General features: G+C 43.4%; 1 protein-coding gene across 1 annotated transcript in view; it reads right to left on the minus strand.

The window, feature by feature from the left end:
* Nucleotides 1-16,790, minus strand: part of kcnh2b (potassium voltage-gated channel, subfamily H (eag-related), member 2b) — a 350,621-nt gene that overhangs the window by 144,095 nt on the left and 189,736 nt on the right. Inside the window, exon 3 of the mRNA XM_072378053.1 lies at nucleotides 4,401-4,556. Within this exon, the coding sequence (XP_072234154.1) occupies nucleotides 4,401-4,556 (156 nt within the window). The remainder of the gene's footprint in view (nucleotides 1-4,400; nucleotides 4,557-16,790) is intronic.

Raw genomic sequence — 16,790 nt, forward strand, 5'->3', positions numbered from 1 at the left:
GAATCAACGGATCGTATCTATTATGCAATGGTACTTCAGGTGGTGGAGTGAGTGCTGGAGGTTTAGGTTTCATGCTGAGTTTAGATTAGATTTAGATTAGATTCAACTTTATTGTCATTGCACAAAGTACAGGTACTGAGACAACGAAATGCAGTTAGCATCCAACCAGAAGTGCAAAACGACAGTAAAAGTGGTTAAAGTGCAGAGTGTGTGCGTATGTAAAGTGAATTCAGTAAATAAATGCAGTACAGTACTAACAGTTCAGTGCGAGGTTCAGTGGCTGAAGGGGGGCAAAGGGGGGTTTGCGTGGTAGTCCACAGCCTCTGTGTGTGCATGTGTGTCGTGGGGGGGGGGGGCCCTGAGGTTGAGAGTTTAGCAGGGTGACCGCTGCAGGGAGGAAGCTTTTCCGGAACCTGCTCGTCCGGGACTGGAGCACCCTGTAGCGCCTCCCGGAGGGGAGGAGTTCAAACAGTCTGTGGCTGGGGTGAGAGCTGTCCTTGACAATACTGAGCGCCCTCCGCAGGCACCTCTTGCTCTGGACAGTCTCAACGGAGGGCAGTGGGGAACCTGTGATGCGTTGGGCTGCAACAGAGCAGCTGCCGTACCATACTGAGACACAGTTGGTGAGGATGCTCTCGATGGTGCAGTGGTAGAAGTTCACCAGGATCTGAGGAGAAAGATGAGCCTTCTTCAGCCTCCTCAGGAAGAAGAGGCGCTGGTGTGCCTTCTTGACCAGGGTTGAGGTGTTGAGAGACCAAGAGAGATCCTCCGAGATGTGGACCCCCAGGAACTTGAAGCTGGTGACACGCTCAACCTCAGTCCCGTCGATAAGGATGGGGGTGGGTGTACCACTCTTCTTCCTGAAGTCCACAATGAGCTCTTTGATCTTCTTGGTGTTGAGAGCCAGGTTGTTGTTGGTTAAACTAATGACTAAACATAAACCTAAAACATGGAAACAAAAACTAAAATCATGACAAAAAATGTTTTTATTATTTTACACAAATACAGAAAAAAGTTTCCTTCAGAATTATCAGCCAGCATTGGTTGTTTCGTGGGAAATGGCTCTGGTCCCAGTTTCCCAGAGAGGAGACACTTAAAACTTCATGTGTGGTGAGGACTGATAAGACACACAAGTCATTACATACTTGTTAGTCTTCCAGATGGCATGTGGAGAAGCAAATGAGTCACAACTTTCTTCAGGGTTCACAATTCATAATAGAAATTTCCAAACAAATTTTCTACTGTGAACTCTGCCAGATGCTGAACTTCTTCTCTGTACGCCATCTCATCGTTGTTGCTGATGAGGCCAACCACCGTTGTGTCGTCTGCAAACTTGATAATGCTATTAGAACCATGTACAGGCGTGCAGTCGTAGGTGAAGAGGGAGTAGAGGAGAGGACTCAGCACACAGCCCTGTGGGACGCCGGTGTTCAGGATGAGTGTAGAGGAGGTGTGGTTCTCCAGCCTAACAAACAGGGTCTGTTGGTTAGAAAGTCCAGTACCCAGTTGCAGAGGGAGGCATTGATACCCAGGTCACTGAGTTTGCTAATCAGTTTGGAGGGGATGATGGTGTTGAATGCTGAGCTAAAGTCTATGAACAGCATCCTCACATAGGTGTTGTTATTGTTCAGGTGAGCAAGGGCAGAGTGTAGTGCTGTGGAGACATCCTCCGTGCTCCTATTCTTGCGTTAGGCAAATTGGAAGGGGTCCAGTGTGGGTGGTAGGCAGGTTTTGAGGTGAGCCAGGACCAGCCTCTCGAAGCACTTCATGATGATGGGGTGAGTGCAACAGGGCGGAAGTCGTTGAGGCCCTCAGCTTTGGAATGTTTTGGCACTGGCACAATGGAGGTTATTTGAAGCATGTGGGGACAGCTGCTTGGGCCAGTGACAGGTTGAAAATGTTAGTCAAGACCTCAGCTAGCTGGCCAGCACAGGTCCTGAGCACGCGTCCAGGGATGCCATCAGGGCCAGCAGCCTTACGTGCATTGGTCCTGCTCAGTGCAGCAGACACGCCGGTGGGGGAGAGTGTGAGGGGTTGATGTCCTGTCGTGAGCACAGCCTTGGTGGTTGGCTCCTGGTTGTCCCTCTCAAAGCGAGCATAAAAGCTGTTAAGCTCGTTCAGGAAGGAGGCGTTGTTGGATGTTGGGGTGGTGTTGGTGGGTTTGTAGTTGTAACGGGTGGTGTATGGACCCAATTGCAGTACAAAGGAGTCAGAAGACAGTGGTAAAAAGTTCAAGGCTTTACTGAAACTCTGGCAGACAGACAAACGGTTTAAAAACTGGCAAACGGGAATCAGGAGAGGAGAGGCAAAGTTCTTGGTCAGGGACAGAAAGCTGGGCCGAATTACCAGGAGGCAGACGAAGCAGGGAATCAGGGACAGGCGAGGTCGGTACCGGTAAAGCTGGCAGGAGAACGCTGGAAAGACATGCATGGCAAAGACAATCTGGCAAAGGATAGAGTGTGGAGCTGGTGACTATATGCTGGGCTGATTGCATGTGATGAGAGGCAGCTGTGTGCACAGGTGAGTGGAGTGAACTGATGATTGGATGACTAAACTGTGACAGTAGTCAGTTAAGGCCTGGAAGCCCTGCCACATGCGTCGAGGGGTCTGAGTTGTTCTTAAAGTGCTCCTCAATCCTTAGCTTGTGCCTGTGATTGGCCTCCCTGATGCCCCTCTTCAGGTCAGCCCTGGATGAAGAGTAGGCCTGAGCATCACCAGATCTGAAAGCGGTGTCTCGTGCCTTCAGCAGTAGGCGGACTTCTCTGTTCATCCACGGCTTCTAGTTCGGGAATGTAGTGATCCATTTGTGAGTGGTGACACTGTTGATGCTGGTGTTGATGCAGTCCAGCACGGAGGAGGCGTAAGAGTCAATGTCCGTGTGGGAGTCCAGTGTGGCCTGGGTAGCAAACACACTCCAGTCTGTGTGTTTGAATCGCTGCTGTAGTTCAGAGTCTGCTCCCTCTGGCCACACTTTGACTGTCCTCACTGTGGGTTTCACATGTTTGATGAGTGGTGAGTCCTTGGGGATTAAAAACAAAGAGAGGTGGTCAGACTGTCCAAGGTGAGGGAGGGGGACTGCTTTGTAAGCATCAGCCATGTTGGTGTAAACATGGTCCAAAGTCTTGGCTCCTCTTGTGGGGCAGGAGACATGTTGTTGAAATTTAGGGAGGATAGTCTTCAGGTTGGAGTGGTTGAAGTCACCCGCAACAATAAAGGCTGCCTCCGGTTGTGATGTCTGTTGTTTGCTAATGGCAGCATGCAGTTCTTCCATGGCCAGTTTAGCGTTAGCATCAGGTCAGGTGAGCAATGACTTCTGATGATGGCAGTATCCTGCACCAAGCTTTGTTTACATAGATACACAGACCCCCACCTCTGGTCTTACCGGAGTCATCAGCTGTTCTGCCCGCCCGGAGCATGTGGCGACCAGCTAGTTCAATGGTGTTATCGGAACGCTGTTGTTAAGCCACGTTTCCGTTAGAATCATGATGTTGCAGTCCATAATCCATTTGTGCGTGGTGATCCACAGTCGTAGCTCATCCATTTTGTTCACCAGAGACCATGCATTAGCGAGGAAAATGCTGGGTAGTGATAGCCGGTGAAGTGTTAGCTTCAGCTTGGCCTTTAGACCAGCTCTCTTACCCCATCTTTGTTTACGATCTCGACGCCGCCTGCGAGCACTTCCGGTCGGCGGTCCTGAGGATCTCAGGGAAAAGTTTAATCCATCGATAAAGTTATCAGAATTGTAGAATGTGTTTGTAAGACGGTTCTGGGTGAACACACTTGAAACAAGCAGGCAGATAACGACTATTTCGCTAAATCTGGAGAGACGCTGAGCCGCGCGATGTGCACGCGCCGCCATCTTGGTTTACTTCTACGACGGACAACATGAGACCAGGAATAAAGCAGTATGCAGCAGGAGGAAGGAGAGACACGTCTACACTCTTCAGAAGCATGAAGTACATAGTAACACTGATTAGAATTTGATCTTAGCCACAATGAAATAATCCTTCAGATGTTGTTCCCCTGGGTTATCCCTGTTTAGCCTTAAATGATCAGACCATAAAACACATTTTTGTGTCCAAGACCTGATTCACCAGAATAAAAGCACCAGGCATTTCTGCAAAATAGAAATAACAAATAATCTAGGTGAAATAAAGTAATACTTCTTTTTGAAAGTCTACTTCAGTTATGGGAAGAAATACATACAGGACTACAAAAAGCATAGAGATTGTTACATTTACTGTCCAGAGGGGAGTGTTAATCAAGGTATGACATGAACAGTCCTGAAACTTCACTATGGCAGAGTAATAAAATCATACATTCAGTGTTGAATATTGTCAGCAAGTGGTTCCACCAGCTTCACAGAAACTGCTTCAAAGTCGCTGAGAGTCTGTGGTTACCTGTGACAAGCCAGGTGGGCAGGCGGTGGTTCAGCTCCTGTCTTTGGTCTTGGAGTGTTTCCTCTGTCATGACCTCAAAGTTCAGGATGAACATGATCACCATGCCATCCTCATTCTTCACTGGCACCACATCCACCATACACCGGAAACTCTGACCTGCAGGATGGATCATAAGATGAGTTATATGTGGTGGAGAATTTAAAACTTCAAACCTAACCCTCAAATACCTCTAACAAAGAGTTATAACGAAATGAATTAGGTCTTAACAAACAGAACACGATCAGCATCCTCTAATGACAATGTGAACACCGGCATAACACTCATGTGCAGTGTGAACAGTCATAAATGAAGTGTGCCCCAAGCTCTTAGTATGACTATATGAACTAATTATACTTTTTACACACATTCTTTTTCATCTAATTTTTCATGTCATTTATCATCTCAAACAGATCTACGAGATCTATGAGAGCAGGCACACTCTCTAATTGGCCGTATGAGTACTAAAAAAGCTAAGTTAGTGTGAATTTATACTACTAATGACAGTAAGTGGCCATATATTTACACACTGCACAAAGCAGATCACCTGGGAGTCGGCATAAGTTGCTATTCTGGCTTTGACATCACAAAACCACAGGAACCATCAAAGCATCTATACTGGCACACACAGGTGCAAAGGCAAATTTAATACAAAAACTGGAACACAAACTGGACAAACATTTGCAGCATCTTTCCACCATGTACTGTCTGAAAACTCACTGAGAATGTTCAGGGAAATTTATGCTGGCTACATGTTCGAGTTCTTTATCGATAGATATAATAGATATAATATAGATATAATAGCAGGAGATATAATAGATTCTGAAATCTCTTCTGAGCACACGAGTCAGTAGGCCAAAAATGAAAACGATCAACCATAGATTAAAACCAGAGATAAACAGCAGATAAAAGTGAAACAAAACTGCAACACATCAGTAACCACTTTGAGAGGTAGACTTGGAGAACTGGTTGAAATCAGTCTGCATTTTAACTCTCGTTTCCGGAGTCGTAATGACTAAGTTATCCATCATTCAGGGTCGTGGGGGTGCTGGATCTTATCCCAGCTGTCAAAATGCTAGAGGTGGGTAATACCTGGACAGAGTCAATCATGATGGTATAACATCAAGAAAGAATCCAGCCTGTGATATGAAAAGAAAAGCTCATACTGTCCATTTAAAATTACATTTGGGTTTATCGCTGTAACCCTCAGTAATCCTCATTCCTTTCCTCTAAACATACACGCCTTGGTCATGAGCAGTCTAGCCTATTCATGTTGCCCTCATATTTTTCTGAATATGTTGTTCATCAAGTCTCTTACCTGGAAGAAGATGGTCAGTGACCAGCTCTATAGACAAACCTCAGCAGTTTAGGCACTGTGGAGCTCTTCCAGCCAGCACAGTGTGTTGTACAACTCAACATCCAGTGTGTCTACTGCATGCGTGCCTCACCCACCAACCCGCCTGCCATTCATCTCACATCATCGCTGGGCTGATGATCCGATTGGACAACAGCATAATCCCAACACAGCAGGGGAAAGAACATGAAACACAGTAAAAACGAAAGGCTAACACCATCTGGTTATATCTATCTACACGTGTGTACGTATGCCTGTTTGCATGGGTGCTTGATGTGTAAACATGTAAACTGATGACCAGGCTGATGTTCGTTCATGAGCTCTTGGTCATGTCCATTCATGCCTGGTTTCCATTAGAAGCTGTGAGTCTGCATTTACAGCTTTTTTAATCACTGAAGGTGTTGCAGCCTCAGACCAAAAGCTGCTTTACAAAACTCTGCAGCCACCTGACAGACACGGCATGCAGAGGAGTATCACGACCTCACCACCCGAAAGCTTTGCTCTGTGTAAGGTCCGACCTTTCAGTACACACAAACAGGACACACAGAAGTTAAGCAAAAGAAGTAAAAAATGGAGTTAATTCTACCTTTACCAATGTGTGTTATCTCCTCATTATAAGTAGGAGCAAAAACGTGGGCTCATATGTGGAAGTACTGTGCAACTCTTTACTAAAAGTCAGCATTTTTTGGAAAACTTTTAGCTGTCAGTTGGAAGGATTCCCTAACTGATTAAATCTTCTTTCCAGGTGGATCGTATGCTCAGAACTGATGTACATATATGCATGGGTCTACTGTGGCTGACAGATGATATGCGAATGCACACATGCACACGTGCACAGTACAATATAGGATTAAATGTTAAGGAAAGAGGATTCAACTTGAATTAAACTGAGTGCTGTCAGTTCTGTTCTGCTTCTGAGCATTCACTCAGTTTGTTCCGCTTCTCTATGTTTCCTCCAAAAACACACACCACGTACAGTACAACAACTGTATGTTCACGGCCACCTGCATTCATCAGTGCATGGTCGCTCGGTACAGTGTGATCTATGGCCCTTGTACATATCAATGGGTTTATCTAAGAGTGTGTTTGCGCGTGTCCTGAATATTGTGTGGTGATGGTGAAAATAAAGGATTAAACCTACACATTTTACGAACACCAGACTTATTTGATATAGGCTATTATGCCATTGCTCTATATAGTAAACAATTTCCTACCAGAGCCTCTGAAATGATTGAGCTTTGAGGTTAACAGGACAAACATCATTTCATTTAAATGCTCTGTCTGGATGTATTCCAATCCTGCATGTTCTAGTTGATAATCTGATTCAGCCGAAGTGATTTACAAAGCTCTAGGAGATTATCACAATGCACTAAAACACACACACACACAGCGTACACACAGACCAGGCCAAACAGGACGCCACACTGCAAGTCTGACAGGTCACTAATAGCTCTTTGAAAGTTTGATCTTTCTTTATTTTGGGAAAGTGGCTCTTCAAGACTCTAAGAAATTAGAAACTTTGTCTAATGATTGGGCTTAGAAATGTTTCTCATTCTTCATACAGAATGATGTCTAAAGTCCAGATGGATCCATCTTTAAATCCATCATTGCCTGATAACAATCCTCAAAGGCACACATGGATTACAAAGAATGACACATTTATGTAACAACTGGATCATACAATGTACAGGCCACATCAGCCCAGTTCCACATCACAAATCAACACAGAGCATCAGCTGTCAGTTCAACTGAATTGGACTTTATTTAACCCCTAAAGGGAAATGACATTGTTGCAGTAAAATAAATGATTGAATAAACTGAATCGAATAAATGTAAAAACAAAATCAAATAAAAATCAGCTTTCAAACTGATGGATGATTGAAGTGCAGGTGGTAAGTTTGTGCCATTAACCAGCACACTTGTGATGAGGTGAGAGTGCTAATAAATGGATGGTGAAAAAATAACGGTCCCAAACTGCTTCTGAGCTCTTCAACCTGCTCTCCAGCCCTTTTAGAAGGATTTTATATTTTACTCCAGAGTGAAGTTGGTGTATTTTCAGCTGCTGCAGCTGATACATCAGGACATCCATCCATTATTTTACACTTATCTGAGTTTGGCTCTCAGAGGCAACAGGTCTAAGAGGGAAACCCAGACATCACTTTCCAGCTCATTCTGGGGGAACCCGATGTGTTCCCAGCCCAGATGAGATATATAATCCCACCAGCATGTTCTGTGTCTGCCCTGGAACCTCCTCCCAGCTGGGTCTCTCTCATCCTAACTAGATGCCTTGAACCACATCAGCTGACACCTTTCATTGTGGAGGAGCAGTGGCTTTACTCCAAACTCTCCCTGGATGTACAAGCTCCTAAAGCTTTATCAAAGGCCAAACTGTGTCAGGACACAAAACCAAACCACAACTTGTGAAGTATCACACGCTTTGACAAAGTCTTGGATGTAAGATAATTTTGGCCAGTACAGGTTGAAACCACTTAATCAGAATTCAGTGAACTTCTGCATAACCAAGAAGAAGTTCTAAGTAAAATGAACTACTTAGTCCTGGAAGAAGACAAAGACAGACAGGATAAAAAATGACAAAATAAGAAATGGCTGAGGGTAATGGGAAAGGCAACAATAAAAAAGAGGAGCAAAGTAAAATAAAGACAGAATGATAAGTTATTGAGGTGCAAATATAGGATGAAATTTATTCTTTTTGGTCCCCTGAGTCCAGCAGCATGGGAGGGAAAGTTTCTGAACCGCTTGTCAATTGAAATGCACCTTGATGCTTTGTGGCTCTAAAAGTGACATGAAGGAAAGATCTGCTGTATTTTTTACTTTAACAGGATATGAAGGACAACTGAAGACGAGTAAGAGAAATGCAGCAACTCCAAAGTAACCTGGTGTGAAACCACATAAAACTCTGAAGCTATTCCTCCAACATAAACCATCCCAGGTAAGAAAGCATGAGACACAGATGTGTAGAGCAACAACTTCTCTGACATGAAGACTCCTGCTCTCTGTTGGATATGAAGCATCATTCTACCCACTGTGGAACTAACACTGACCTCCTCTGAAGTGAAGGAATCAGAGGGGTGAGCAGAGAGACAGCTCATTAAATGAAATAAGCACATACATTTTGGGATCGGTGTGAACGTATAGGAAATTAAACACCTTTTTAAAATTATGAAGATATATCATCTGCAAGTGGAGCACTGAGACTTCTTTATAAAGTCATGCATCCACTCTTCCCAGTGGACAACAGCCATCCCTGCACACTGTGCAACAGAGAACAAACACATTGAAGCTGCGAATGGATCTCTAATGAAATAAACTACCTTTTACTAAATGCATTTACTTTCAAATGAAAATACTACTGACCATATTTTCTTTTCTTTAGGCCAAATATTATGCCAAAAATTGCAGTAAGGAAACGAAAAGCTATTTGGAAGAAAATTTTAGAAACTAATGATAACAATGGCTTTTCACTTTAACAACAACTCGAATCGATAGTCAAGGTACAGTCAGGCAGTGAGCCTCATACAGGAAGCCTTACAAAAGCTCTCGCCTTCTTTGGTGTTTTTAGTATTTTGTTCTATTACACCCCGTATGTAATGGAGCTATATCAAGTTGTTTAATTAGCAAGATGAAATGATTCAAACAAAGAAAAAAAGTTAGAAATATATGTATTCATCCCATTTGTTTTCAAGCTCCAATTTGAAATGTGGTTTTGACATTTACCTTAAGAGTCTAATAATTATCAAGGTTAAGTCCACCTGTGTACCATATCAGTACCACAAGGTCTCAGTACATGCACAGCCGCTGTGAAACACTCCAGAGTTTGCAGCACCACTACACAAGCAGCTCTCCAAACACACTGTTAGAATGTGGCCAATAAGGAGCATTCCAAGACTGATGATCCAGATACATTTATACAATGATACAATGAGGTCATCATTGCAAGCAGAAGTCAGGCAGAATTCAATGCAGCTGATACGTTAGTGAGTGTAACAATGGCCATTTTCTGTATATTAGCTCCTGTTGCAAGATGTTGATCACATACTTGTGTTGTAGTTTCTGTCAGTCAAATCAAGTGCATCAGTGATATCTTTCTGTGCTTCCAGGTTTCTGAACCTAATTTTAACGGTTCTAGTGTTGGTGACTATCCACGGTCATCCAATATTCATTCAGCAGCTCAGGTAGAGGAAGCTTTACCCACTGTTCATTGCTATGTCTTAAAACATTATCCACTGTTTGTCCTACAGTGCATAAAGTAATGTATATCACTGATTTAGAGATCCATGTGATGTTTTTCTCACAGTAAATGGAATATCTGACACCTGGAACATTTGTTTTCAAATAATTGATGCTTCCACTCACTATTCCAATTCCTTTTTAATTTCTTATGTAGGGCTCTTCTAACACAGATGAGGTTCCAGGAACATCGAGAGATGCAATGGAAACTACATGCTATAGGTAATATGCTTTGCTCTCAAAATTTCAAGTAGTAGGATTTATTTTGAAACACAGAAAGTTATGTTAATTTGTGTTCATTTCCAGCACATACACACAACTATTTGCGCCCATTATAATAGCGAATGAGGAGGAGGAGTCAAGCAGCAATGCAGAAAGTCTTGACATCCCAATGAACACAGGGTATTACAATTGCTACAATAGTTTTTTTTTGGTTTGTTTTAAGTAAAATGTGTTTGCTACCTTAAAGCATTAAGCTAATCAAGTAAATGATCATTGTCTTTTGATAGAGTGGAACAGCAATTTGCATCTGAGATAATTGCAAACTTGGCATGTCAGATTGATCAATAAGCTCTGACATTTGGGATGGAGCTGTCAGAGGATTCAAAAGACGAACATTCTCTGAAAAGAAGGACCTCTTTGTGAAGTTTTCTGATGATGGAGGCAGGTTTGAGGAAGGCATTGAAACAGGTGGCCCAAAAAGAGAGTTTCTCTCTCTTCTCATGAAAAGGCTTAACTAATGACCCATATTTGATGGACCTGCAGAGAGGTGTTACCTTGTCTGAAATTCAGCAGGTACAGTTCACATATTGAATGTTTTAAAAGAACTTTATCAAACAACCATGCAATGTTTTTTTTAATATAGATCATTTAACAATCACTCTGGATTTCCATGAGCAGCAATAAGAGAGGATGAGTAGAGTTTGGCAGGGAAGATGATTGCTGTATCCATGGTGCACGGTGGACCTGGTCCAAATTTCCTCTCAAAGGATCTGGAAAGGGCAATCCAGTTTCAACTCATCTGTAGAAGACATTACAGATGAAGTTATAGGAACAGTACTACAAGAGGGAGGAAGGTCCCGGATGGAAGAGTGCAACGTTCAAAAACAGCAGTTGTTTAGTAAAGTGAGATCTGAGGGAGTTATTTGAGATTAATCTTATTTTTTAATACTTTTAGAATTTGATCTTATTTTTCAGATCCTGGACGCATCCACATTGGAGATCCTGCAAGACCTAATGCTACGGAACAGTACGATGTTGCACATGGCAGGGTGCTTAAAACATGTAACGTCAGTAGAGGAAAAGCGCTCAGTTGTGAAGGAGTACCTCAGGTGCTACATAATTGACAGGAACCACAGTGCAATCAAAAGGTAGTTTATTTATAAATCATATCAATCACATCACTTGTTAACTCACAATTAAGTGCACATTAATAACCACATATTTCATATGTTCTGAATCTTAATAGAGCTATATTGAATATTTAATGTCAAGATAAATATTTAAGTGGTATTTGCTGTTGCTAACTCATTACCTTGCCACACAATCCATATTTAACTTTATATACAAAATGTTATCGTATTCCAGATTCAAAGATGGACTTGACTGCATGGAGTTTTTAACAGTGCTGCAGCAGCATCCTACAGTCCTGGCCCCTGTTCTCTGCCGTTCGGATCAAACGTTATCTGCTGTGGACGTTGAAGATCTGTTCCAACCGGAGCTCAGTCAAGTTGGAAGCAACAAGAGGAGCCAGGAGGAAAAAACAATTAGTTTCTGGGCAGACTACCTTATTGATTGTGAAGGTTAGTTTTCTTGTAATTATCCAATTTTATCCACCTAAATTATAAAGCAAGGTCACAATTTGCTATTTCACTACCAAACAGAATACTGTTGTACCATCATACTATTTGGCGGAACCCATTTTCACTCAGTTCATTCCGTTTCTTTCTACTTTTAGAAAGTGACAGTGCCATAACGTTGGAGGACATCTTCATGTTTGCCACAGCTGTGCCAAGCATTCCTCCCGCTGGCCTGGAACCTCAGCCACGTCTTCAGTTCCTTGCCAATTCACCATTTCCTATGGCAAATACATGTGCCAACATCTGAAAGCTGCCCCTCCTGAACAACTACAACACTTTTAAAGACAATCTGACTTTTGGGATCAGGAATTCCCCTGGGTTTGGGTGCCTTTGACTTTGAACTGTTGGTCCCAATTAACCAAAGACTGAATAACCAGTTATTAAATTGATTTCTTTTGATGTGCTTATTTGTTATCTTTGTTCATAATTGGTTCGGTCAGGCGAGTTCTATGTTTAGCACTTACCCTTACAAATCTGTGTTTAGAGCGATTTTCAATTCCCTTCGGATCCATTTCTGCCATTAGGTGCATCACATCATCTCTTCTTACAACAAGTGAATATTTCTGTTTAAGAGTCTGCCACATTGCCCTGTAACCTAAAAGCTGGCCCGATCCCTTCCGTTCCTCACTAATTGCTGCCCGCACAGCAGCAGTAGTTAGCTCTCCTGCTTAAGCCTGCATCCAGAAGTCTTCTTTTTCGACTGCTCAGACTTAACAAAATGTTGTGCTTGGTGGCCAGGAGGTACATTATTATTTCGTAACTGTGTCCATCTGTAAAATACTTGGCAACAAGTTCATCCACCATTGTGGTGTCAGATCCTGAGAGGTACAATTGAGAAAACAATAAAATAGACGATAACATACACTGCATTCCTACATTTTGTTTTCTATTATCACCAAAAGCTAAATTAACTGTACAAAGCAAAACATACACAAAGTGATTTAATGAGTCAAAGTAAACTATTGTAGCGTTCTAGCTATGATATTAATTCTTAAGACCTCGTTTAGAAATAGGGCACCACCTACCATTTACGCTGGCAGGAGCGTATGAAAATATTTATATTAAGAGTCGTTACTGAAGGTTAGAATTCTTTCCGAATTGACCGGAATTACTTAAGAAACATGAAACATGGATCGATTACATATATATGGTCATTTATTTAACATGGGGGAAAGACAGTACTTATGATAAGGAGGACATAACACCAAAGATTCAATTCAATAGCCCAAGGATAAGAGAGACATGGGACTTAATATTTCTAGAGCGGTCTCTAGCTAATTATAGGGATGAGTTTACTGCGTGAATGAAAACTAGGTTATTTTAACTCGGCCCTATTTATTACCAAACCACAGCCGCTCCGTGACAGGTAGACAAGGGTGGACCTTACTTTTCGCAGAATTCAGAGAATTTGGCCGCCGCCTTCCCAGGAGTTTGGATCATCGGATAAACGAGTCCACGAGCGGAAGCTAGTAGATTCTCTTTCTTCGACAGAATTGTGGCCGTTGTTGCAGCTCAGGACCCGTGGTGCGTGCGGTCCAGTCTCTGGTTCTGGTTCGGCTTGAAGGCACCTGATGCGGTATCTCGTCTCCTCTTCTCGCCGACGGGTGCGGACAGGTGGCTCAGTGGCTTTGAGTGGGGTCGAGTCAAAATAACCCCAACAAAAATTGGGTTTTCAAGTAAACTTGGTCAAAAAGGGGTTTATTGGTTGAGTCTGCCCCGTGGGGTTTGCTTAGGAAATGAGCGTCTCAAAATGGTAACAAAAATGAGAGAAGGGAAATAATCTAAGTAGAGGGTAAATAAGTGACAAAAAGGGAAAATGAGTGTAAAATAAACATAAGACGAAATAAAAGAAGAATAAAATAAAACAAGACTGAAAATAAAACAAGACTAGACTAACAAAAAAGGAATAAAATTAGACTGCAAACAAGACTGAAGCTCAAACGGCGGCGCGCTTCGATTTCACTGGCCGTGGTTACAGTTATAATCCTAGGCTAATATCTAACATAGCTTATCGCTAACTATTAATAAAATTTTAACTGAAGGGCGAATAACTAACAGGGGAAAACGGAAAAAAAAAGGGGGGAGGTGACGAAGGGTGATTACTATGAGGTTTGCTCTATATTTATTTGGGTTGGCGTAGAGTTTAGTAATCACTCACCAGTTCAAGGACCGTGGGGATTTGGCTAATCCTACTTTCTCCCAAATCTGTCTCCTCCTCAAAGTTTACCAGATCATTGGTGTTTTGCGTCTGATCCAGCTTCTTACGTTTTCCTAGGCGCGCCGTCCACTTGTTAATTTGGCCCTGGAGAGCTTTAGCGCGTCGAAAATAGAGGTAGGCTATCCCAAAAGTAAGGAGGTAAGGCAACCATGGCCGCGATTACTGTATCTGGGCCTGACCGTGCATAGGACAAGGTTTGAAGGGGCGGTTGCTTGTATGAGGTTATTTCTTTCAAAACGTTCTCCACTGGGCTTACATCAATGGTCTTAATACCTTCGTATTGGAGTTGAGTGACCGTGCTTGTGTCAAGCTCCAGGGATTGTTTGGAGTAGAAATCAGAGATTTCTATTTCGCCATCATATTAATCAGGGTTAAGGTAATAGAGAGCCAGGTCCCCTATGTGTAGGATTGCGCCTTCAGGGACTGTGACCCACAGCATGCGGTTCGGTAGTTCGATTCTAGTGGACGTATCATGCTGATCGTAGCTAACTGTGGCTACTTTTGCTGGAGTGTTAACCAACCAGCGATTTCCCACAATCTCCGCTTGGGTGGTGGTAACTTGATATTTTGGTGTGAGAGTGGTTGGACACTGGGAGTCTTTAGTAAGAAGTTTGAGTCCACAAAGGCCTCCGGTATCGTCTCTCACGAATGGTTTGCTGGGGCAGAGATAGTGGATGTCCCTCGTAGGAGTGCACATTCGCAAATTGGGCGCAAGGTATAGGTCGGGAGAACTATCGTGGTACGCCACCACCGTTGGTGTGTGCACTTTAACGTGGGTTTCACCTTGCCAGATTCCAACATTAACGACGTCTTTTAGCCGGTAGATGTTGTCGGTGGTAATTATGGGCAGGTTGATGATGAAGGCCATTTCACGGGCTTCTGGATCAAAATTGGAACCGCACTGCCCAGTGTATAAGCCAGATGGGCTTGTACGGGGTTGACTAGTTCTCTAGTAGTTGTGGTCAGAATATCCTGTACCAAAGCTAGTGATACTAAGTAGGGAGGAATTCTGCCCATGGCTAAAGTATGTACAGAAGAGCTAACATCTCTTATCAGATCTGACATGAGCATAGTTACCAGTTGTGTGTGAGCATAGTCAACCTTTAAGACCGATAACAGCGTATCTTCTGCTGCGACCATTTTCATCAAAGTTTCACTGTGGGAGTTCAACACCAAGACTGTGCCTTCCACAGTTTTGGCTACTGTTCCTAACTGTCCACGCTGCTGATCTAATTGCTGTTGGATCCCAGGAATTTCACTCTGCAACTCATTGACGTGACGCTTGATTGCCACAACATTGACGGCAGACACCCCCAAACTGAAGAGGGAGCCAATAGCGGACGCTGCTTTCAGGAGCCCCCCAATAAATCGCTTCTCTCTCTTATTAGCACCACTCAGTTCTGCCCGAGTGATGGTGAACTTCTGGAGCTGTTGCAATATGTGAGTTATGACTTCCCTTTTCCAGCGAGTGCCAGCCCAAGAAGTCAGTCTGGCAGTGGTGGGTGCGTTTCTTCCGCACACTACTTGAACCGGACAAACACCTTCTGGGTGTGCAGCCGGCAGTCGGTGATCAGAATACCGGGTTGTTCTTTTAGAACAATTCCGGAGTCTGGTCCCGGTACAATCATCTCAGTCCGACTTTGAATAGTTGCTAGCCCCATCGTCACGAGCATGAGCCAGAGCGTCATCATCCTAATGGAAGACAGGCAGATAGTGATGTAAATAAGGGATGATTTCACGTTGATGCATTTTAGCTGGACTAAGGTTAACGTTAACTAGTTCACCCCCACTTGCAGTTAGTGTGTTAGTAACGTTTGTTAGTCACATTTGTTAGGCAGACGGTTGGATCAGGATGATGGACTTGAATTTAACTGATTGTAGTACTGCCTATCCTGATTTTGATTTCTTAACTAATAGCATTTATTAGGATGAAGCTCGATGGAGGTTTAGTTAAGGCTTTTGCTTCCCCCTATTTGTGTCTCAGTTTTATGGGTTTGCTGAGACCCGATTGTCTCCAACAAGTCCCATGGGGCTTTTGTGGGGTCTAATTTGGTTTCGGTGGACCCATTTGTACCTGGATTCCTTTTGTCCTCGGCCGATTTTTATCTGATACACCACTGGTGACAGTTTTTCGGTGATCAGGTGAGGTCCTGTCCCTCGAGGAAGGAACTTTTTGGCCAATTTTTCCACCTTGAGACCTGTTTGTCCACCGGGTCTGGTGAAGGTGTAATACCAGACCTTTTCCCCCACTTGAAGTTCAAGTGGGTTGTGACTGATGTGAAAGTTTGCTTTCACACCCAGAGCTAGCCACAGCTGCCGCATGACTTCTGCTGTGAAGTGTGTCCCTTGGTCTGAGTTGACGCGACTTGGAAGGCCAAACCTTGAGAAAACATGGTGCATGAGCAGGTAGGCAGTAGTTTCAGCTGTGTCGTTTGCAGCTGGTAGGCATTCTACCCATTTGGTGAATGCACATGTCACAGTGAGGAAGTATTTGTTGCCTCGGGTTGATTTGGTGAGTGGTCCCACCCAATCAATTTGGAGGTCTGACCATGGAAACGAGATGCCTCTCCTCTGCAAAGGAGCCCGGTGTATTGGGTTTGTTGGCTGAAACTGACAGCATACAAGACATCCTTTGATGTAGTCGGCTACATCCTTTTTCATCTGTGGCCAGTATG

The sequence above is a fragment of the Leuresthes tenuis genome, unplaced genomic scaffold (genome assembly GCF_036924035.1).
Source record: "Leuresthes tenuis unplaced genomic scaffold, fLeuTen1.0.hap1 SCAF_24, whole genome shotgun sequence".
NCBI lineage: Eukaryota > Metazoa > Chordata > Actinopteri > Atheriniformes > Atherinopsidae > Leuresthes > Leuresthes tenuis.